A 23,420-nucleotide genomic window follows, 5' to 3' on the forward strand; every position below is an offset into this window, starting at 1 on the left:
AAACTGTAGATGCTCAGGATTTTCCTACATTTCTCCAAGTAAAGATCCTATCATGAGTCTAGTGTGGAGGAAGATTGTGTCTTTGAGGAAGTAGACTAGGTCAGGAAGAGGGAAGCATGAGAGAGAAGTTGGGTCTTCCTGGGATCAGAAATCTGCAGGTGGGCTCTGGAGGAAGTCTGAGAGGTCACTGTGTTTTTTAGAATCTTCCTAAAGCAGAAGGAGCTCTACGTATTGACTCAGTATTCTGTGATTGTTTTGGTTTGAGTAACCATTATCAAGTAGAAGATCCTTCTGTAGGAGCAATTGACAGAATAGAAGTGCTTAGATTCACAGGAAGGGTAGGTTGGAATAAGAGCTGCCCCAAATATATCTTATGGCTGGTAAGTGGCTGAGAGTTGTCACAACTTATATAGCAAAGCTAAATCCTGCTCCACAAACTCAGGTGAATAAGAAATGCCCAAAGTTATGTCTTCGTTGCTTTTAAAACAACTTAGATCAGACCCCAGACTTGAGGCTGCACAACCAGTAAAGGTAGAGTCGTATGTGAGCCCCAGATACAACCTACATAAGCACCGAATTACCCTGTTACACTGCCTCCTGAGGTCTAAGCTTTTAACTGTGGAGCTGAGATAGCCCAAGACTTTAGATAGGTGCTATCTTCATGGTGCTTTGTGAGTCCTGAGGCTTGGGGTTACGGGGATGGGAGCCTTTTTACCAACAGCTTTGTCCAGTGCACAGGTGTACTGAGTAAAGGTGGGTTTCTGTCCCCCCACAGTAAGCCAGCCCAGATGCATGAGACAGAAGCCACTATTATCGTTTTTCATTTTCTTATCATTAAAATTATTGTAAGGCGGCATTTATAGATCCTTTACTATATACCAGGCACGTTTCATGCATTATCTCAATTTTCTCTGAGTAGTAGTATTTTACTGTTCAAATCCTGTTTTACCGATCAGAAAACTATTATTCAAAAAATTAATTCACCTGTCCCAGGTCCTTCAGTGAAAAAATGGTTTATCTGAGTTCTGAAACCATGCAATCAGGCTCTAAGTCACAGCATTTAAACTCTGTCCCACCTGTGTTTAGCCTAAAGCTACTAAAGCTGATTCAGGGTTCTCCAGACTCAGCCTGAATGGCCCATTTGTGTTGCTTTTGAAAAGCAAAGGAAAGGCATTTGTTCTGCTATGAAGCAGAATCCCCTGGTTGGTCAGGGCTGAAATTTCTCAAGGGGAAGTGAAGGTCAAATAGTCTCCACCTCCTTGGGAATAACAAAGTTGCTGAACTATACCTGAGAGGGTGACTTACTCTAGTATGGAATGAAAGTAAATGGAATGAAAGTAAACGTTTTAAGTAACTTGAATTGGACTAGCTCAGTGGCAACCACAGATAACTGTAATTCCCAGCCACGCTGAAGGTCTTAGACATACCAGCCAAGTGACTGTGCGAGTCACCGAACTGCACAGAGCAATAATTTCCTCAGTCCTATATGGAAGGTTCTGGGAACTCAGCTCTTGTTTTTAAATGCTGTCTCTATCATTTCTATCCCTGGCTTTAGTGGTACCTGGGGATCTTTGTTTTTATTAATAATGTGTTTAAAAATTAGGATGCCTTTAGGTGGTACAGATAAACATTTATGTATTTTATTATCTATACCTTTTTGTACTAGAACATCTGTAATGTGCAAATCAAACATATGCTTTCACTAATTCTTGCTTAGAGAGAATTTAAGGCTAAAAAGTATGTAAAATAAAAATATTTAAAGAAAAATATAAAGTAGCACAGGTAGTGCATTGTATAACAAAAAACATTGAGGTGATAGATACCCTAATGACTTAAGTTTGGGAAACTCTGATTAACAAATACTATTATTCCTTAGAGTTTCTATCTCAGAGCAGTAATTCAGTGGGATGCTTCTGGGGGCAGAGGAAAGGGTTTGTCCAATAAATACATCTTACCATATCCCTTTTGAGAGATTCACAGTGCACTTTACAATAGTAAATGCTTTGAAAATTCCTGCAGTATAAGAAACCTATTCACATTTTTTTTCCTGTGCTTTCAAGACTTATTTGAGCCTAACTCTTCTTTTTGTTTTGTTTTGTTTTTATTTTTGTTTTTGTTTTGGTAATAGTCATTAACATCCCCCAGAGCTAGTGCTGCCAGAACACAGTAAACAACTGAGTTAAGAAAGTCATCAAGTGAAACAGAAACAGGTGGTATTACAGTGCTAGATTTTTGGAAGTGGTTATTTGTGTTGAGGCAATTGCATGGGGGAAGTGGTTTGTTCTGTCTTCTCATATAATTGGGGGGAAGTGTTTTATGCACTCTTTGCTAATAACGGCAATTTTGTTAACCTTCATTGATTTTTGTTTTATCTACCACCTACACTGATTCTGTTTTACTCATTGACATTAGATTAGCAGAAGAGGTTTGAGTTATGAAAAGAGTGGAAAGAACAGGCACTTATTTTTGCAGTGTGCTGTCATAGGGATAAATACTTGGCAAAGTGTAAGGATGCATAAATTTCCATAACCCCTCATTGGCCATAAGTTAGGCTTTCCAGATGCCTTAGGTTGCATTGGCGAAAATGGTTTGGAAGAAGTTTGGAAAATGAAAAAATGAAGTCTGTTAGGTAGATACCAAGGTAAATAGTCCCTAAGAAATGTTTGAAAATGACAGTAAAAAGACTGAAATATTTTGAAAGATTAACGCGAACAAAATAAAATAAAGGTTTAAAAGTTGTATAAATAATTAACATGTAATTTGGATATTGGTTAAGGTCCACAGCTGTGCTGTTCAATATGGTAGCCACTAACCACATGTGACTATTTAAATTTAAATTAATTAAGATTAAATAATATACATTTCCATATCACAGGAAGTTCTATTAGGTAGTATATATGGTAGACAGAACTCTAACATGGCTCCCATGAACTCTGCACCTTGGTTTTCATACCCTTGTATAATCCCCTCCGCTTGAGCATGGGCAGGACCTGTGACTTGTATTAGCTAATAGAACATGGCAAAGGTAACACGATGTACATTATATAAGACTCCATTTTAGCAGATTAGAGAGAAAGATTCTCCTGCTGGCTTTGAAGAATCAAACAGCCATGTTGTGAACTGTCCATGGAGAGGGCCACATAGCAAGGAACTATGAGCAGCCTCTAGGAACCGAAGTCAGCCTTCAACTCCAGCCATTGGTCAGTAAAAAGCTGGGAACCTCATTCATAGAGCTGCAAAGAAAGGAATTCTAACAACCTGAATGAGCCTGGAAGCACATTCTTACCCTGTTAAGTTTACAGATGAGAAATGCAGTCCTCTAACATCTTGATTTCCACCTGGTAAGACCAGGAACAGAGGGACCAGCTAAGCTGAGCCTGAACTTCTGACTCACAGAAACTGTGAGATAATAAGTGAGTATTGTTTTAGGCTGCTAAATTCGTGGTAATTTATTATACAGTAAGAGAAAACTGATTCAGTGTTATTCTGTCTTTGGGATGGCCCGATTAGCCACAGCTTAGATGGACCAGATCCTAAATGAGTATAACTCACTTATTGTGGTTAGTGCTTTGCCTCCCTCTTAGAGAAAAAAGATTATAACTCTTAGAAAGGAATATCCAGGCTTGGCTAGAATGCTTCATTCACTTTTATGGCAAAGATCTCATTGTAATGCACAATAATATTTTATTATTTTTACGTAGCATAAGAGATAAAACCATGAGCTTTGGCATCATGGAAACGATGGTTCAAATTTTGGACCCCTACTTCTTAACTGTATGTCTTTGGGCAGATCACTGGGGCTAAAAATACTCTCTATGTAAGGATGTTGTTTTCTTTAATTGTGATTATATTTTTACAGTGCTTAGTGCAGTGCCTGATACATAATATGACATCCAAAAATTTAGTAATATTTTAACATTGATTTCTGGTAAAAAAATAATATAAACTCTGACATTTTTTTTCTGTATGCTAAATTGGTCAGCATGTAATATTTTTATCTTCTTATGTTTCTGCTTTATTTTATGTCTGGGCTGCTGCAGTCCAATTCCAGATTGGATACAATAAAAATATGTCTTGCATACATGAAGTGCCCCTGTGCTCAGAGGTTGCTTTGGCTGTATATTGTCTGGGCAAATAGCCCCCAACCTCTGGCCAGACTGTGGAATGTTGGTTTCCTCCAACATTAACCCCCCAGGGGTCAATTTTCACAGTTTCCATATGTTTTTATATTACCCCAAACTGTAAATACAACTGACACCCTACCAAATTGGCCCTAATATGCCTATGTCTAATAGTGGAGTCATAGGCTTTTAGAATAATACGATACTCCATGGAATAGTGGCAATTATATGAATGTGTTTTTTTTAAGTGTTCAGATTCCTTTTTTAAAATTTTTTGATTTGGAAAGAAGTAGATGATGCACATGGAGAAGATATGAAGTAGGAACCGGGTAAGAGCTTGAATCTTAATGTCTTGGCTCTGTGTTGGGTTTGGTCCCATAAGTGGTCCCAGAAGTTTTGTCCTATGATCTGTTACCTATTATCTGTTATTGTCCTTGACCCTTTATTTACCTCTTTCTTTCCCTTTTATGTTGAACTTCTAGTTTTATCTTCACTTATTGTATCATTTCAAAACTCATTATCTTTGATTAAATCTGTTTGTATAGGAAGGAGAACCAAACTCATTATGATGCATTGAAGTTTCAGTATATGAAATACATTAAACATTTCTATTTGTGGTGGTAGATTCATCCATAAAACCTAAAAACTTGTTTAAAAAGTGGTCACACTAAAGTTAATGGGTTCAGAGAATGGAAATTAATAGGGAAATTTGCATGGCATCCTTGTTGGTTTTCTGTTCTGCGGTGCAGCTGAGCCTTCATTTAGGTAACTGTTGCTGCCACCACGAAGTCTGAAGTTGTTAAGCTCCCATCTTCCATTCCAAAGCTCTTCCAAGTTGCTGCTTAGGCCATCTTGTGAGGTTTGGAGTGGTATGCCTTATAGTGGCTAGAATACAGAATAAGAATTGTACCCTGAGAATGTGTTTCTACTTCCTAGAGCTTTCTGGGCTGCTTGGGAGAAGAAAAGGTGGGACAGTGGTGTGAAGGAGCTCTGCAACATTCTCCACAGTTGGCTGGCACTGCACAGAGGTTAAGGGGATGGTGGTGGCCTTTGGAGCCTACCTCTGCCACTTACTTGCTCTATAACTTTGGGCAGTTTTCTCTTCTGTAAAAGGAATAATCAAAGGACCTGCCTAATAGGGTTATTAGGATTAAGTGAACTAACAGATTATTAACTATAATATACCAGAGGACATCATGTGATGTGAGCATTGGCTGCTATGATTAGCATTACTATATGACAATACTAGAACATGTCTAGACCCAAGTTCGGCTAACTCTGGCCCATGGGCCAAATTCAGCCCTTCTATCTGTTCTTATAAATAAAGTTTTATTGGAACACAGCCATGCCTCTTTGTGTACAAATTGCTTGACAGCTTTAATGCTATAATAACAAAGTTGATGCTAAGTAGAGTACTTTTTACGGAGGCCATATGGCCCCCACAGCCTAAGATATATACAATGTGTCGCTTTACAGAAAAAGTTTGCTGATCCCTGTTTTTAGAGTTTAGAAAGCTTTTCTCAGCAGCATAAATGAAAACAAGCCATCAGTCTGCTGTGAATCATGTAGCTTTCTTAAACTATATATTGAATATAAATTAAATTAGGAAAGAGATACCAGGTCATTTCTTTTTAATGAAGCCTTTTAGAGTTTTAGTTTAATTGACCTTTAAGGGAGTGAGCACTCTAGGTTGTTATTGTGTTAGTACCATAATAATTCCCAGTTGTATTCAGTTGTATTCATCAGTACAGTTTAATTATATTTCTGTTTACTTTGGCTAGGTATCATTCCATTGACAATAAACTGATATTCGTTATATGCGATTGGGTTCTTCTATATACAAATATGAAAACAAATATGAGGACACATGTGAGGACAATCTTAATTCATGTAAATCCCTGCATATAAGTTCCTAATAATTTTAAATAATTTTATGAGTTCACGTAAAACATCTAGCAAAAACAAGGGCACCGTTTAATTCTTTGACTAAACAGTGGCAGGTTTCATAATTAAATTCAATCCAGTGAAAGAAGTGCATCTAGTAATGTCATACAAATTTTCATGAGACGAAGGGGGCATTTTTAGATTTGGTGCTCATAAAAGACCCCTCTGAAGGGGTGATATTTGAGCTGAGACCTGAAAGGTGAAAGTCAGCCATGGAGAAGTGGCAACTGTGGAGAGGAAAGGAGAGGATGTCACAGACAAAGAGAACAGCATATGCCTATATAGGAAGGAGCTGGTGTGCACTAGAAACTGAAAGAAGATTGAATTCTGGAGTCTGGGTGTAAAGGTGAGAATGGTGTGGGATGAGGCTGGTGAGGTCTGCAGGCATGTGATTTTTTTCTTTGAGATATGGGAAACCATTGGAGGATCATAAGCCAACAACTGCATGATCCGACGTGTTTCAAAACTCTCACTCTTGCTGCTGACTGGAGAATGAATTACAATGGGAACAAAAATGGAAGCAGGGAGACAAGTGAAGAGAGAAGAGCATCATGGTCCAGGCAGGGAATGATGGTGAATTGAGCACTTATGGCAGCAGGGGTGATGGAGAGAAGCAATGGAGAGAAGCAATTTGCCCATTCTCTGTTTCCCTGTCTGCATATCTGAGCCTTAGCAGGGCATGGAAGCACCATGGTATATGTGGAGCCATGATGTAATGAAGTAGAGGATACTTACTGGGTGGGTAGAAAAGGCAGGGGAATTTTGCTTTGGGCCCTTCTGGTGGGGAATTTGCTGTCAACTGTGACCACATGGACTGGGGAGCCTGAACACATAATCCAGTCTATTGTGAGAGGGCTGTAGACCATCACAATGCATTTATTGCTTGACATTAATAAAAACAATCATTCCAGGACTACCATTCTCATATCTATATGAGCAGCCTGTGCTGTCTGAGTCACCACACCTACATGGGAGGCCAAGCAATAAGAAATTCATTTGGTAAATAGAAAAAGGGGCCAAGCCTGTTAGTCAGAGGACCCTTACAGTCTGCTTACTAGGAAGAGTACCTTGTTATTAGATGCCTATGATTGATCATTGAGTCCTGAGGAGAGTGAAAAACAGGCCTTGCCCTTGCCCTTTTCCTTTGAGTTTCCTGTGGGTGTGTGCAAGTCCTACCAAGTGCATCTGGAGTAGGGGGAGGCAGCATCAGAGAGGGCCTGGTTCTCTCTGCTTTCTATCTCTGGGATCTTCCTTAATGCTCCTCCACCATTTACTCTCTTTAACTTAGGCTTTCAGTCATTGGGTTCTATTCATATTTGTGGTGGCACACTAATAATATTTAAGAGGAGGAGGTTCTCAGGGCCAAAATGAGGGAGGGCATTTGAAGGAAGTCAGCCCTTAATAACCCTCCCCAGAGTGTAATATCTACAAGAAAACCAAACCTTTCTCTTATTAATTGTGACCACCTTCTGCTGTGTAACTTGCTCCCTACATTTTCCTAGCTTGGGTGGGGAGGTCAATGAAGGTGGGAGGGGAGACTTGATATGTACTCTAGAAGAGGGTTGGGGCAGGGGGATCAAACTAACATGTTTAAAGCAGTTACTGTGGGCCAAGTACTGTTTTAAGAACCTTGGGTTTATTAAATCATTTAATGCCATACCCCTGCCCCCTCACTCCCCAGTGAGATAACTTGCCCAGGGTCACACACTTTGTAAGGGATGCCTCTGCAATGAGAATACAGCCAATTTAGCAACAAAGTCCTTGGTTTTGGGCATCTTACCATCCTACCTCTTGACTCCCTTGATCTGAAATGATTCAACCACATCATTAAGCAAAATGAGGAATATCCTGATAGTTATCTCCTCCAAGGAAACTTTTGCTGGTGGAACCTGATACTACAGGGTGGAAGGCTAAGACTCTCTTTACCTCCTGGATGCTCCCTTTCTGAAGTTTTCAAATCTGAACACTCCCACCCCTTTAACACCTTTCTTTAGCTATGTTAGCGGGTTCTGGGATGTCCTGCTGGCCTGGTAAATGATAAATGGTGTCTTTTTGAGGTATGTGTGTTGTCATTGTGTGTTCAACTGAGGGTGGCCTTGTCTCTTGGTTCTTGTGTAGTCCCAAATACCACAAAGGAGTTGGGAGTAGTAGAGATAGGAGATAGGAAGGTATTATCTCCAGGGAGTGAAAGGAGCAAGGACCATAGGTAAGGAGGGGAGGAGGAATTCATTGAGGAGGAAAGCCAGGATGGAAAGTATGGGGAGATAAGTAAGCATTCTGCTCTAGGATTTTCGCAAGGACTTAGGCAGTCATCAAAGCTAGTGGCCAAACAGGCAGACTGCTCTTGAGAGGCTACCACAAAATGTGAAGTCCAAGGAATCTGGTTTATTCTGGAGCTAAGTCGTAAGACTTTGGCCCTACTTGTTACTCTTTTGCTGGATTCAAGTAGCCACAACTGGCCAGATACTTTCTCTTCCAGGAAGGAATATCCTGCTCATGACATTTAACACATTTGTACGTGCTTTAAAAATATCTTCAGAATATTTATGGTAGCTTTGTAAAATTTATAGTTATGTTGAATACTGCATGGTATTTACAAGTTTTTAAAAAAAATTGGATCATCTCAGTGGTTAAAAGTAAAAGCTTTTATTATTGGAAATCCTATGTGCAGTGCTTATTGTCAGCTTACATTGTGTGTGTGTGGCCCATCTCCTTGTGCAGTTGCTTTAGGATCCCGGCTCATTTACTTATGCTTGTTGTGACCTTCCTGCAATGCTTCCATTAGGATAACTTGCCAGGAATGTAACTCATCTTATTACTAAGAAAAGTACAAGTGGGTGTTAGATGTATGACAAAAAGGGTTTATAATGCATTCCAAAGTCTATTGTTTTAGGTATTTGGAATACCTGCTATTCCTGTGTGGGAAGCAAGACACTAAATATGTGTTCACAATATCACACAATACATGATTACATTCATATTGTAAACTAAAGTGAAACAGAGAGGGAATGTGCTGGAGTCTGTTCTAAGCATTTTACCTGTGCTAACTCATCCACTCTACATAACTCTATGAGTTAGACACAGTGATTCCCATTTTATATGTAAAGAAGCTGAGGCACACAGAGGCTAACAAGCTTGCTCATGGTCACATTGCTAGAAAGTGGTAGACTTCCGATGGGAGCCCAGCTAACCTGCCTCCAGACTTTATAATACTAGCCCCTGCATTGCAGCTGCTCCTAGAAGATTCATGTAACCCGGAAATTGTCTTCCATAGGAGGTGGGTGGGAGGTCGTACCAATTTATACTGATAGTTAAACCTATATCTAGTTATTTATCCAAGAGATATGAAAACATAGCCATAAAAAATGTTCAAGAATGTTTATTGCAACCTTATTGTTAACAGCAAAAATTGGAAACACCCCAAATATCCACTTAAAAAGGGAATAGCTAATCAAACTGTAGTATATTCATGTAATGGAATGCTACTCAGCAATAAGATGGAAGTTATTATATGAAACGATATGGATAAATCTCAAAAACCTTATGTTAAGTCATAGAAGTCAGACACAAAAGAACATGTGCTATATGATTCCATGTATATAAAGTTCAAGAACGGTCAAAAAGAAATCCATGTAAATAAAAGTTAGAATAGCGATAACTTCTGGGCAGGAGGAAGAGACCCAAGGCTAGGTGCTGGCAATGCTCTGTATTTTGATTTGTAAAAAATCATTGACTCGTACACTTAATATCTGTGTGTTTTCTTATTTGTATTTATACCTCAACACACACACACACATACACACACACACATACACACACACACACACACACACACACACACACAGAGTAATGTGAAAAAATCCCCCTTCTTTCCCAATCTCATTTGCTTCTTCAGAGGTAACTATTATTTACAGACTGGTGTAGGGTTTCCATTTCCATGCATACTTGTATATGTCCATCCAAACTGGCTTTAATATTTTAAGATAAATAAGATTGGACTACATGTTTTATTCTGCTACCTGCTTTCTTTTTTGATTAACAATATGTCTTGAAGGTTTTCTCATATCCATACTTCAGTTTTGCCTTAATCTTCTTAGCTAGTTTTGGGTTCCCTAGTGTGCATGTACTTGATTTCTTCAGCCAGTTTCCTTCTGCTGGATAACTAGGCAGTTTCAAGTTTTCACTTTTACAGTGTTGTAATGAAAATTTTGTACATATATGTTTGTGCACATGTGTAAGTGTTTTTGTATGTTACTGTCCTAGAAATGGATTACACAAGTATATACGCTTTGGTGGACACTGCCAAATGGGTTTCCAAAATGATTTTGTCAGTTCTACTCCTCCTGACACATATGAGAAAGCTGGATTCCTGCATCCTCACTTAAAATGGATATTATCCATCTTTAAAAGTTTTTGAGAGCAGATAGGTAAAAATGACATTTTGTTTATGCTGAGATTTAAAGGAAGAGAAGTTATAATTTTCTCTTTTATATACAAATATACACATACCCTTGGGGAAGCGTATGAATAACCTGTTTGTACTTCTGGCTTTGTAATTCCAGAGGCCTCAACACTGATGAGCTCTCACCAGCAAATTAGATAACACTTTCTAATTTTATTTTGGTGGACTGTTCAAGTGAAAATAGCAGGCTTCTCTCCTCTCTGACATTTATTCTCAATATGGTAATCATTGCCGATCTTGGTATCTGCTGGAATTTTTTAGTTAACCCAAATTTCTTAAGGATGGCTGAATTTGAAAAATGACTTGGCTTGTTTACTGCGATGGGTCGATTTAAGATGAATGTTAAAAACTGACCATATCACTGTACTCAAACTATGCCTCCCCCGCCCCCATGATTACTTTTTTTTTTTTTTTAAAGCATATCTTGGATATAATTTTTCATGGTGTTTCCCTGGAGGAAAAAATTACCTCGAAGAAACTTTTTTTCCTCCCAAACATGTTGGTTGGTGGGTGGGAGTTTGGGAAGCTGATATCAAAGATACTTTCTTCTCAGACGGTATTGTCAGAGGGCTTTGCAGTCTGTATGTACCCCGAGGAGCTCTACCTTCTTGAGTTTAAGAGACAGTTGTGAGCTGTACTAAGTTTAGCATGATTTATGCAGTGTGGGGTTACTTCTGCAAGTTGAGAAAGATGTGGGGACTGATAGGTCACTTACAGATTTGATTCTTGGAAATGCTGCAGTTATTACTAACAAAAATCACTGTGGCCATTCCTTCAACAAGTGTCTAGTAAGCTTCTATGGGGGCATTTTTTCTTCTCCAAAAGATTTAATATTTTTAAATTTCATGACTTCTCTACCTGCCTCCCTCTCTCTCCTCCTACCTAACCTATAGACTGCTGTTTCAACCTGTTCAGGTAGCCTTAGGGCTTCCCTGAGGAGCACCTGAGAGAGGGATTGTCCAGTGGGTGAGGTGGTTCTCTGTTCTCATCCCACTCTGCTCCTCACCTCTCTCTTACCTCTAGCAGAGAAATTCTTCTTTCTCTTTTTATCTTTCAAGTAAGCTTTTATAGAAGAGTTCCACTGCTAGAAATATATTTGAAGACCATATATTTTGTGTGTATCTCTCGATATTGTTTTGTACAAAGACAAGATGATCATTGCCTTGCTCTGCCTCAGTCTCATTGGCCCATATCCTAATGACAGCCATTTAAAACCCAACTTTTCTTTTCCAGTTGCTGATATTTAAGTAAGGCAGTATTTGAAGGAAGGGTTGGAGAATGCTGGAGATAGGCCTGATCACGGTGTCTGAACTTTGGTTTCTCATTTTTCTTAACTACTCATTTTGAATTCAGGAATGCTTTAAAGGATGCATGGATTTGTAGTTTTTTTTCCTTTCTTTTTGGATTGAAAAAACACTGCAGTATCCCAGGAAGTGAGGTCTATTTAATGAACTTTGTGGAATTCTTTAACTGTGCAAATGATGTTTGCAATAATAATTTATTTTATTTATCACTGGTACTTGGGGGAAAAAACATTTATCAATTAATCGTATTTAAGGGTGTTCTTAAAAGTAATAAAAAGTATTTCTTTAGAAAAAAGTCCTCTAACTAAACAATCTCACTAGTAATACCTCTCCATCACATTCTGTTACTAAGAACTGCCCTCATATTCTAAGGAACTGGAAAGTGTGCTTGTCCTGGGTTAGTACAAACTTTGAAAAGACTATCTTGTTCAATTAGGAAGCAATAGGTCATTGTTAACTTCTTTTCAGTAACTAAAAGATTCTCTTCTAAAATTAGTTAGCACATAGACTTTATTTGTAGTTTCATATGTGTATGTTACTGTATCTGGTAAAAGCAGAGAAATATCAGACCAAAATTATCCAATCCAAATACTAAAGAGATGGTTATTCTATCTTACCTTATATTCTCTTAATAAATGTCATCAGGAATATTTGAATCACTGCTTCACTTAGTTCCATAAATACTTATAGGGCCAAAATATTCAGAATATTTTTATTAGCAGGGTCCCTAATAAAAGATTTTTCAGCCTAATAAACAATTCTCTTTAACTTCTCTTTCTTGGTGTGGGAGGGAGTAGAGGAGTATATAATATAATAAAGACTAGAAATCAGAGTTTCTGTTGAGAATGGCTTCCATTCGATTATTAGTTGTTTCATTTTAATATATTTACTGTTTATCACCTAGTTGCCATTTTGTTTATACTTCCACAAAAGCAGTGATTCTCAATATGCCTGTTTTGGGAGTCAGGGCTCAGTAACCGTGGCTGGCTTAGCAATGCTGGGAGAAGGGGCAAAGGGATTAGAAAGGACCTAAAATAATTCTACTCCACGGCCTTCTGCTTTTGGAATCACTGCTCCCGAGTCCTCTGTACTGCCCTCCTGCCTCCTCACATGTTGGATTAGATTTATAACAGCTGCCGTGGACATGGTTGTCTAAATCTGTGGAATGTTTTGCTAAACGCTCCTAGAGAAATAGTCCACAATAAGCCTGTAACTTCCCCCTTCCCCTGCTTTTTTTTTTTAACCTGTCCTTTATCCTTAGCCTTTTACTCACTTGATCACTTTATGATTTTTCACTTCAACATCCTATTGATTCATTAAGAACTCTTATTGTAAGTACTGGGGCTTTATTTAACATGATGATTAGCCAAAGTATTATTCTGTTTGAACTAAGTGATGACATTGTATTTGATTGGAGCCTTGTAATTGTTATTTTAAAATCAAACTAATGGATTATGATCTCAGAATATGAACATGATCCAAAAGAATAATAATAATTAGAACAGCAACCACTTAGAAGAAAATAAATGTCCCATCACAGACCACAGGTCCCTGTGTACTCTGTGTTCTGCCTGCTTTTGTGGTTCCATCTCCTATCCCACACCCCCTCCCACCCTGCCCCTCGCTGTGTAGGTAGCCTCATGTCAGCCTTCCAGTTCCTAGAAGTAGCCAGGTTCTTTCCTGCCTTGGGAATTATATTTGCTGTTCTCTCGACCCATGGAGATCTTTTCCTGGTTGTTTTCTTTGCTGGTTCTTTGAGTCTCACCCAGAATCTTGCTTTCTTATGGAGGTTTCTCTGGCCACAATGACTAAAGTCATCTCCCACACTCCACTGCCTATCCACACATGCAGTGCCTATCCACACATGCAGTGCTCATCATAATCTCTCACAGCATGCTATTTATTTCCTTCAACATGAGGAAACCAAAGTTGTGATTCCTTGGTACTTGTTTATCTCCCCTACTGGACTCTAAGCTCCACACAGAGAGTGAAGACTGTACCTGTTTCATTCACCACTGCAGCTCCAGCACCATCCGGCTGCCTGGCAGTAAGTGGGTGCTCAATGTGTATTTGTGATTGAATGGAAGGAATATTCTGAGGTCCCAACTTCTCCTGGATCCATATTAATATGTTCTATACTTAGCACTTCTGTTGTCATAACATGATCTTCTAGTGGTTGAATTTAACGAAGCTGTGCTGACTTTTCTCAGGCATATGAAAGATCAGAATAAGAAGGTGGCCAACCTCAAGCACAATCAACAGTTGGAAAAGAAGAAGAATGCCCAGTTACTGGAAGAAGTCCGCAGGCGAGAAGATAGCATGGCTGACAACTCACAGCACTTGCAGGTGAGCCCAGCCTTCTCCTCCTAATCCCTAAGTAATTGGAGGTTGATGTTCTCTGAAATGTACCCATACTGTGAGAAACTGCACAGAAATGGTCCTTGTCTTGCTCTGAGTCCAGCACTAACAGTATACTCCCAGGGAACTAGGTCTTTCCTAGTGTGGAGCATCATTTTCAAAATGGTATCCAAGAAAAGCTGATTAGGGTGGAGCCTGCTAAAGCTTCACAGAGTCTCTTGGTTCCTGTACCTCACCTTAAAAGGTAAGGGCTGCATTTATATAGCTACCAAGAAGCTTAAACCATGGAAATGTCTTTCTCTTAGAATTATATTTAAGTCGTTTTGGTGTTAGCAGAAGGGGAATGTATGCGTATTATTACAGACAGTATTTGGAAAAGGATGCATTAAGTTGATCTCAGATAGGTTACAAAACTGGTCTTGTTTTATTTCAAAGCTCTGAGGCTCTGAGACACACCATTATTCTGTCTTTTCTGTGGAATATAGTTATCTCTGAATGGATGGCTCTCAGAAACCAACAGACCAACTGAAAACACCAGTTTTTCCTCATTAACCATTTCTATTTTTGGCAAAGGAGCTCTCCCCATGTGCTCAATAAAACATTCAGACTAAAACAGGGAGTTTGCTTTGAAGTTCCTTTATTTATTCCAGTGTGCCTTTAAACAGAATAGTTCAAGTTCAAGTTGGCTGGAGTTCATGTAAAATTTTGCTTATTAATTAGTGTCTTTCTCCAGTTGTATATTAGGTTTCCTCCTTGGAGATAGAAGAAGTTAGATAATTTCAATATGTAGTCATAGTTTATCTTTTTAATTTAACAAAAGAGAAGTAAATAATTATTCCAGAGTAGGAAATACAAGGAAATGCTTTGCACAGACATGGCACGTGGAGATTACTTAGTAAATAGTAGTTTCTTTTTTCTCTGTGTCTTTGTGGTGCCTTAATGTTGTTAGTCAAGCCTTTTTGCCTTAATTCTTGATTTGGGTAGCAAATCAGTATCAGGTCCCTTGTTTCAGGGACCACCTTAGTGTGGCTGATAGCTTATTTAAATTTATAGCTTCCCCAGTGTTCTCGGCAAATCGTATCCTAGAGTTTTAGGCCTTAGTTTCTTCATCAATCGTGAGACGTTAGATTGGAACCTAAAGAGTGACATAATAATAACCTGAATTTGCAGAATATTTTATTCCTTACCAGTCATACATTCTTTACAAAAATGTTGGTGATTTTGCATATGGCAAAACTAGTCTCACAACAGTTATAAAGTGACATCCTAATATGGGATTATGATAGACCTAACTCTAGGCCTTCTGCTTTCAAGAAACTAATGTAGAGAAACAATAACAGTAGTAGATACCATTTATTAAACTTTTCAGTATACTAGTACTGTGCTACATACTTTAGAGCATCTATTTAATTCTATGGATTATTGGGACTCTTAGTTGCAAGTGGCGAGAACACAACTCAATCTGAACTAAGCAGAAAAGGGCATTTGTTGGTTCAATTAACTGAAAATCAACCTAAAGATGGACTTCAGACCTGACTACATTTAGATATTTAAACGATGTCATCAGAATCTGTCTCCATCCTGCTCACAGGTATGTTTTGCTTTGCCTTGCTTCTCAGGAAGGCTGTCCATAGCAATGTCAACAGTGGCCACAAGCAGCCAACCTACATTGTATAAATACAATTGCCCCAGAGGAAGGAGAAAAATACTTTTCTAGTATTTCTAGAAAAGATTTGAAGGCTAATAGATCGCATGAATTGGCCAGGCCAGGATCAGGTTATGTGATCACCTGGAACCTCCAAGAAAGAGGCTAGCCTCACCCAAAGCCACAGGAAAGAGAGGAGTTCTGTTGTCAGAAGCAGTTGCTAGGCAGGTAAAACTACCTCTGTTTTTTCCCACAACAGTGTCATGTGGGGCAAATTATGAATATGCGGAGAGTTCTGGAGAATTAAGAGAGGAAGGCAAGAAAACTATGGAGTGGCAGAGAGTCTTCATAGAATAAGTGGAATTGAAGTTGAATGAGTTTGAAATGATGGGATAGAATATTAGGACAGGCCCTCCTCCAGTCAGGAGAACTGTCAGCAAAGGTACAGAGATTTCGTAGAGCAAGGTACAGTCAGGGCACTAAATATAACAAATTGATCGGTGGGGTAAGTGTTGTTATATTTCTTTAACTGACTCTGGAGCATTCCTAGGATTTATTCCAAGCTTCAGAATTTACTAGCTGAATGTCCTTGGGCAGGTTACTTAACTTTCCTATGCTTAGTTTCTTCATCTATAAAATGGGAATTATAATTACATCTGCTCCAGAGTTATGAGGATTATGGACTCGATACATATAAAAAATTTAGAATTATACTTGGCACCAGCTATGATCAAAATAAGTGCTACTAATTAGCTATTATTATAATAACAGGGAAAGGGTAAAAGAAACATTTAAAAAATTGTTGTGGGCGATATGTGTGGGTATTTATACAGTTCTACTCTGATATACGTTGAGCGTCAAAGTTTCTGTCTTTTCTATATATAATATTTTTTCTTTTCTAAGGACACATCCAGTTATGGAAATTAATGGCTTGTTTTGACCCATGAACTCTTGCATAGCAATATTTTCATAAGGGGTCTTGGTAACTACCTTATAGACCTATTCATAAAGATAGCGTGGTCTGGAATTGCTTAGTTGCATTCCTGACCACCCCAAATAAAGAATAGCATTTGAAATGCAATAAAAAGTAATCACGATTAATTTTGATGAAAATGTCTCTGGTTAAGGTTAATAGAGAGCGAAACTCCCACTTTCCTGGATTGTTAAGCAAATGTTCTCAGATGCAGTAATTATTGCCTTCTGAAAGGAGAACTTTCTTTCCTGGGGACACTTGACTTTTAATACTGCTGTTGTTTTATATGCTTCCTATTCATAAGTTAGCCTGTTAAGCCCTTAAAGTGTCAGTCAACTGAGATCTGGTTTGGTTGGTTGGTTGGTTGGTTGATTCATTGATTAGCTAGCTGGTGGTTGTACAATTGGCACCTAAAAACCTGTTTTATTATTTTTCTACACCAGTATTTTGTAATGGTTGGGCACCCTGACTTCATGATTTTAAAGAACCAAATAGGTATTACATCCAGAAAACTCTTGGTTAGAGTATTACCTACAACAATCATCGCTTTTGGATCATGTTCCAAAGAGAGATCAAAGAGATTTAAGCAGTCGTATGAAAATTGGAGACAAATTTGAAAGTAGATAAAGTGACCATGTTATTTATTGTCCAAACCAGGTCATTAACAACAATAGGCAAAAACTGGACCATTTCAGTAAACCTAGATATATTGTCATGCTAAAAAACACTGCACAAACCTGACCTCCTTTAGTACTTAAGTTTATAGTTTTATGGAAGGAATTACAAACTCAAATACCTTCAGGGTTTAGCTGTTTATGTAAATAAGAAGTAAGTTTGCATGTAAGAAAAATTATGTGTCTAGTTCTTTCAGCCTGTTTTTTATTTTTTATTTTTAGTAGAGATGCATCAATTAGCAATTTCCATAATAATGTTGTAGCAAATCACCACCAAACTGAGTGACTTTAAAGCATCAGTAGTTATTTTTATAGATTTTCAGGTTTACTTCATGGTTCAGCTGCTCCAGAGTGGACTTGGATGGGTGAGTGTGCCTCTTACTGCGGGTTTGTGGGTGGCTGGGGCAGGTCTTTTCCCATGTATTTGTTCTGAGACTCAGGCTGAGGGGGCATCAGTGACCCAGAGGAGACTTTTCTGATGGTAGTAGCAGAGGCATAAGAAAGTAAACAAAACATGCAAAACCTCATAAGGCTTCGTCTTAAACTATGATTTTCCACTCCACTTCGTTGGTCAGAGCAAAGCAGCTGGCTGAGCTAATAGTCAAGGTGTGAGGAAGTACACTCCACCCATGAAGAGAACATTATAAAGGGGCAGATCCAAGAAGGTGTGAAGAAAAGAAACCAATTATTCAATCTGTCAAAAAAAGACAAGGTTTGGAGGAATAGTTCTCCAGTATAAGAAAAACAACAACATAAACATAATGAAAAATTACGGCTGCAGTGGCTTGAATGTATGGATATAATAAAGAGTGGTGTGGTCTGCAGGGAATCCCTACCTCATCAAAAGAAGTAGGGACCACTAAACTTTGGTTGCATGTTGCCATAATGTGGGCCCAGGGTTGAGGGACATGCTAATTGCCATAAAATGTGAATTTTTATGTGAAATCTATAGATTTTAGGGAGTTGGTTCAATTCTTTAAAACACTCTGTGGGTCCAGTGAAGCACATGTGCAGATGAATTGATGATTGGCTTATAGCCTCTATTGGACAGCCTAATAATCTGATCCTACTGGGTTCACATGCTATAAAGACACAAGAATGCACTCTAGCTAGCTTAGTTTAACCTGCTGGAGAGAGATGGCAGCTTAGTATTTGTTCTGAGTTTTTTTTATTTGGTCTGAAAATAATTTGAATATCTTGAATTTTTGTTTCTCAGAGGACATACCCGCAATCTACAGAAAGTGTCCTTGATTTAACTTCTTAAATATTTTTTTTCTTTTTTGAAAATTGGTTAGGAGAGCAGGAAGGGAAAGATAAAGAGCCAGGGAGTTGAATGGTCCAGTGTGCAAACACTGGCCCTTATTGTTATTAGCTTATTAGGACTAATTACTTGAGCAAAGTAGGGAACCTCTTTGATTCTCACTTTTTTCCTCCGTAAATGGGGATTACAATTTCTACTTTCCTGAGTGGGTTAAATAAGATGAAGTTTATAGAAGAGCCTAGTAAAGTACCTGATCTGTGTAGGGTTCAGTTATCAGAGCTTTCTCACAAAGAAACTGATAATGCATTTTTAATCATAGAAGGCAGTGACCATTGAAAGTATCATGCAACAATTTTTTGCAACTGTTTTCTACTGGTGAATAATATAAATAGAGATCACAAGCCAGTAAATCAAAATTTCCAATAAAGCATTAAAAGAACATTTTGGGCAATAAGGAGGAAAAACTAAAACCATTTATATTGAATTCTGTGTGAAAGGTAGATGTGAAAGATTGTGATTTTCTTGTGTGATTCTGTAGAACTGTTCTCTAAGACACAGATTATGACGTATGATATTTATGTCTGGCCTTAGGGCTATGGGCTTCCGTGTGTCCCATTAGAGGCCACGTGGAGATTTTTCAGCAAGGTGTCTTTCCGGAGATTCACACTAAATCGTCATTACCAGAATGAGATTCATTTTTCCCCTTCAGCCTCTAGGCATTTCTTGCTGAGTAAATATGCCATTTTGAAATCCCGATGGACATCTTTGTAGATTTTGGCTGCATTTTTCCCTGTATAGCTTATCAAGTTAATGAACTAACATTCTAAGAAATGCAAAAGCCAGTATTTTATGCTCCTTTTCTGTTGTATGTCTGCAGAATTCTCTTCAATTTATTGCCTGAAAACTAAAGTCTGTTCTTGTATGCTTCCGTTTCCAAATTATTGGTTCCCAGGGAACTGTAAAGTTTCTTCACTGCTAGTGGTTAAACCCAAGTGTGATCAGTTAAAAAGCAAATGAATGTTCCTATTTATTCTTGTCCTCTTAGTAGCATTAAAAAAATTTTTTAAAGCTAAAAAGACAATTTTATTTTTCAATTTGTGCAACTGTGGACACCCATATCTTTTTTCCAAGGGAACTTTTTACTTTGCTCCTCCAATTAGAGTTGACATCAGCTAACAGAAGAAGTGTAACAAATAACATAAACCTCAGAAATGTGTAGCTTTCAGCAAAACATATAGTTCACTATGAAGTTCTCAAGCTACATTAAGTTGTTTTTTCTCAGAGGGACACGTGTGTTTTAAAGCCTTAATATCTGTATGTTCATCTCTCCAAGTCACTGAGTTAAGTAAATTTCTCTTTCAATTCCCTAAGCTTAAAATTGTTACTTTAACCATGATCTATGCTCATATGTTATGGTACACTTCTAAGTACTGCCATTAGAAGAAACCTGACCAGCAGAGTTAAGAGATTCATCATTGTCAAAGTCCGTTTATTTAGTTCCTAGTTATTCATGACTGTTCGGTAGGCATAGTGTAGAGTGATTTAAGGAGTCTCCATTTCAGCCATCTTGTTCAACATATGGAAAGATGAAAAAAGTCATCTTAACACAAGTTTAAAAGAAAAATTCACATTTGTTCAAATTTTTATTAGAATTTAGTATGATTTTATTTAACACAGTGAGATGTTTATTTGTTTATTTTGTGATTTTCTACCTTGATGGGTAGAGATTAGGATGTTCCATTAATTTATGGATAAATTGCATGGTGGTGTTGAAGTGGGACGGAGAGGCATCCAGCATTTCCAGACTCTGTTCATGGTTTCAGATGATGACTACTCAAGTATTTGCAAGTCTGTGGAGGACAGAAAATATTGGTGAGTAGGACTGAGGGTTAATACAGAAGTGCTTTCTATCCTTGGGAAATTATTTTGACATTTGTTTTTCTTTCACACTATAATCCCCCATGAGCCAAAATTATTTTCGTTGTAGCAGGTCTCTATAGGCAGTCTCAAAATATCTTATTTGACAATCAGTTTCTAGTAGACTTAAGTTGAAGTCGTTACTCTTTGTAGTGACTCATATAGACTGTCAGGGATGACAAGGCATCCTTGCAATGTATTTGGGAACTAACCATTTGTTAGAAATGTTCCAAGAAGCCTAGTAAAATTGTGTAAATAAAACTGCCGTATGTGGAGTTTTTCTTCTTTCCTCCCAATAAAGTATTACTTGTTTTTCCAAATGTACAGTAACTTGCATATTTCTTCTGAAAAACGTCTTCTGCTTTTTCCTGAGGATTTGTGACCTAATCCTCCACTTCATACAGCCCCTCTGTACAAACACAATATATTTCTATGGAGAAGAAAGGTTTACCTTAATCAAGTGTTGCCTAATCTACCTACTAAATTACCCCCTAGAGACAGAGTAGGGTTCATTATTCTTTCCTGAAGGGTTTTCAGGTTTCACTCCATTAGTGGCTCTATGGCAGTCCTCAGCAAAGTGAATGTTTGTTTGTCAAAGGCTGAAGATCCCGAAGAATGAAATGCAACATATTTGTCAAATGAAATCATTATTATTATGGAAGTAGAATCGTAAATGCCCTGGAATGGCAAAGCTTGAGGGGATGGGCACTGAAAAAAGAAATCTTGCTAAACTGATATAGTAATCTCATTCATTTTGAGAGAGGTTACTAAGACTTTTTTTTTTACTCTTTTCCTGAAAAAAAAATTTTTTTATACCTTCAGTTTTATATATTTGTATCTGATGTGTTTGAATATTTTTAATGAGTATTTTTTCTGTAATTAGGATGGATTACTAAGACTATTTTAAATGTTATCTCATTTTATGCCTTTTGAACTCTGACGGGTAATTGATAAGGAAAAGGCAACATGTGTCCCTACTGTGATCTCTGTGAGAATTAGAAGCAGACGTAGGTGTGTAAAGGGAGGGGATGCTCTAGGGAGAGAGGAAGGCTTGCTTTGTAGAGTCTGCTTTTCCTTTGTTTACCTTTAACTCTGACCTCTGGGCTTATTTTGAGAGAGGTTTTAGCTATAAACTGGAGAGATCATTTTTATATATTTATTAAAATCACTGCTGATGAACAGTTTAGTCAATAATAACAACAGTCATACATCTCAGCCAGAGCCCTATGTGCTTCACTGAATACTTTCAGGAGGTGACCTTAAGGATTGAGTAGGGCAAGTTTGTATATCATCATTTTATAGATAAGAAAACTGAGCCTCAGTTATTCAGTGACTTATATGCAATCATGGATCTCATGATTGCTTTGAGTAGGCACCAACGCCTGAGTTTTTCCTGGGAAGGTCAGACTAAGTCTCAACTTTTGGACACTAAAGAAAATGCTTTCCCAGGCAAAAGAGTCAGAACCAGAAGTCATGCTTTAAAAGCCACTGAGAATTGTGGTCTTTAAGGTGTATGCTTGGCACCATTCATGTGTTTTTTATTCTACTTGACGCCATAGCATGTATAGTATAGTTTTCAAAGTGGATATGATAAAGGCATTACTGAAGAACCCGCACTTTGAAGGAAAAAAATTCTGACAGCACACCTTATGATTTTTTCAAAGGTAGAATTTACATAATAACTCACACGTGAGACTCAGTAATTCCTAGGGGACAGTCATGTTCAACATGCATCAAAAGAGCCTGTCCAGTTAAACTAGCTCTTTCTGGCCAGGGTAATTATGGCAGGTTTACCCTGAGATATGGCTACCAGAGGTTAGTCAGGGGGCCACCTGCAAATCACAGTGCATGTCACCCTGACATCAATAACTTCTTTCTAATAGATGCTGGTATTTCAGCACATTGCTGCCCAAGGTGCAGACCTGGGCATGGTTAATTTTTTAAAATGTTAACTTTGACTTATGGCTTGTCCAAAGCATTGCTAAGCTGTTATTCAGACACTCCAGATTAAGGAAACGACAATCAGTGACATGGGCAATGATTTAGATGGAAATCTTGTGAAAGGAAAATACAACTATAAAATCTGTTCCTAGTCACTTAATAGTCTCTCCTGTAATACACATTTGGGAAGCTGGTAGTTTGAATTTACGGCACTTTTAATTTCTTCTCTCTAATTCACTTTCCCACTGCATTTTACTTATTTATGTTGCCTGGAAAAGCCCTGCAAGGTTAAGCAATCATAAGTTTGTCTTACTAGAAAAGACCTTAGACTTTATTTAATATAAGTCTCTTACTTTGCTAATGAAGAAAGTTGGACCTAGCAAAGGCAAATAACTTGCCCAAGATTTCAGAGAGAGTTATTAACACAGGGGAGATCAGATCCCAGGCCTTTTGCATCCTTCTCCAGTGCCATTTGTACAGCTCACTGGTTCCATAAGATATGTCTGCCTTCAGTAAGATTTGAACCTTTAACATTCAAGCCCAAAGGTTGAGCCTGTGATCCCTCAGCACTGGATGTTAGATTGGCTCACTAAGATGACATAAAATTACCCCTCACAATAAGTTGAGCTTTATGCATATTTTTATAAACATAATCTCTCATCTCCCATGTCTCTTTTATGTCTTGAAAATTAGAGTAACTAAGGAAGTGGCAAATTGGTGGTGGAGAAAATTGCTGTGAGAATAGACTGTGGAGTTTGGGACTCTTTAGACGATAAATAAAAATTGGTTTAAGTTATTTATATCTTTCCCACTTTTCATC

General features: G+C 38.1%; 1 protein-coding gene across 25 annotated transcripts in view; it reads left to right on the plus strand.

Annotated features, from left to right (window-relative positions):
- The window catches only part of ERC2 (ELKS/RAB6-interacting/CAST family member 2), an 895,762-nt gene that overhangs the window by 459,618 nt on the left and 412,724 nt on the right, over positions 1 to 23,420 (plus strand). For 24 of the 25 annotated variants that reach the window (XR_004950478.1, XR_004950467.1, XR_004950465.1 and 21 more), the window contains one exon: positions 14,042 to 14,177. Coding sequence is in view for 7 of the 25 variants with exons in the window: in XM_036219345.1 (XP_036075238.1) it covers positions 14,042 to 14,177 (136 nt within the window). In the remaining 18 variants the exon portion in view is untranslated. Of the gene's footprint in view, positions 1 to 14,041; positions 14,178 to 17,796; positions 17,847 to 20,466; positions 21,390 to 23,420 lie in introns of those variants that run through there. The other variant, XM_036219346.1, reaches the window with a different exon arrangement.

Source organism: Rousettus aegyptiacus, unplaced genomic scaffold (genome assembly GCF_014176215.1).
Source record: "Rousettus aegyptiacus isolate mRouAeg1 unplaced genomic scaffold, mRouAeg1.p scaffold_m13_p_4, whole genome shotgun sequence".
NCBI lineage: Eukaryota > Metazoa > Chordata > Mammalia > Chiroptera > Pteropodidae > Rousettus > Rousettus aegyptiacus.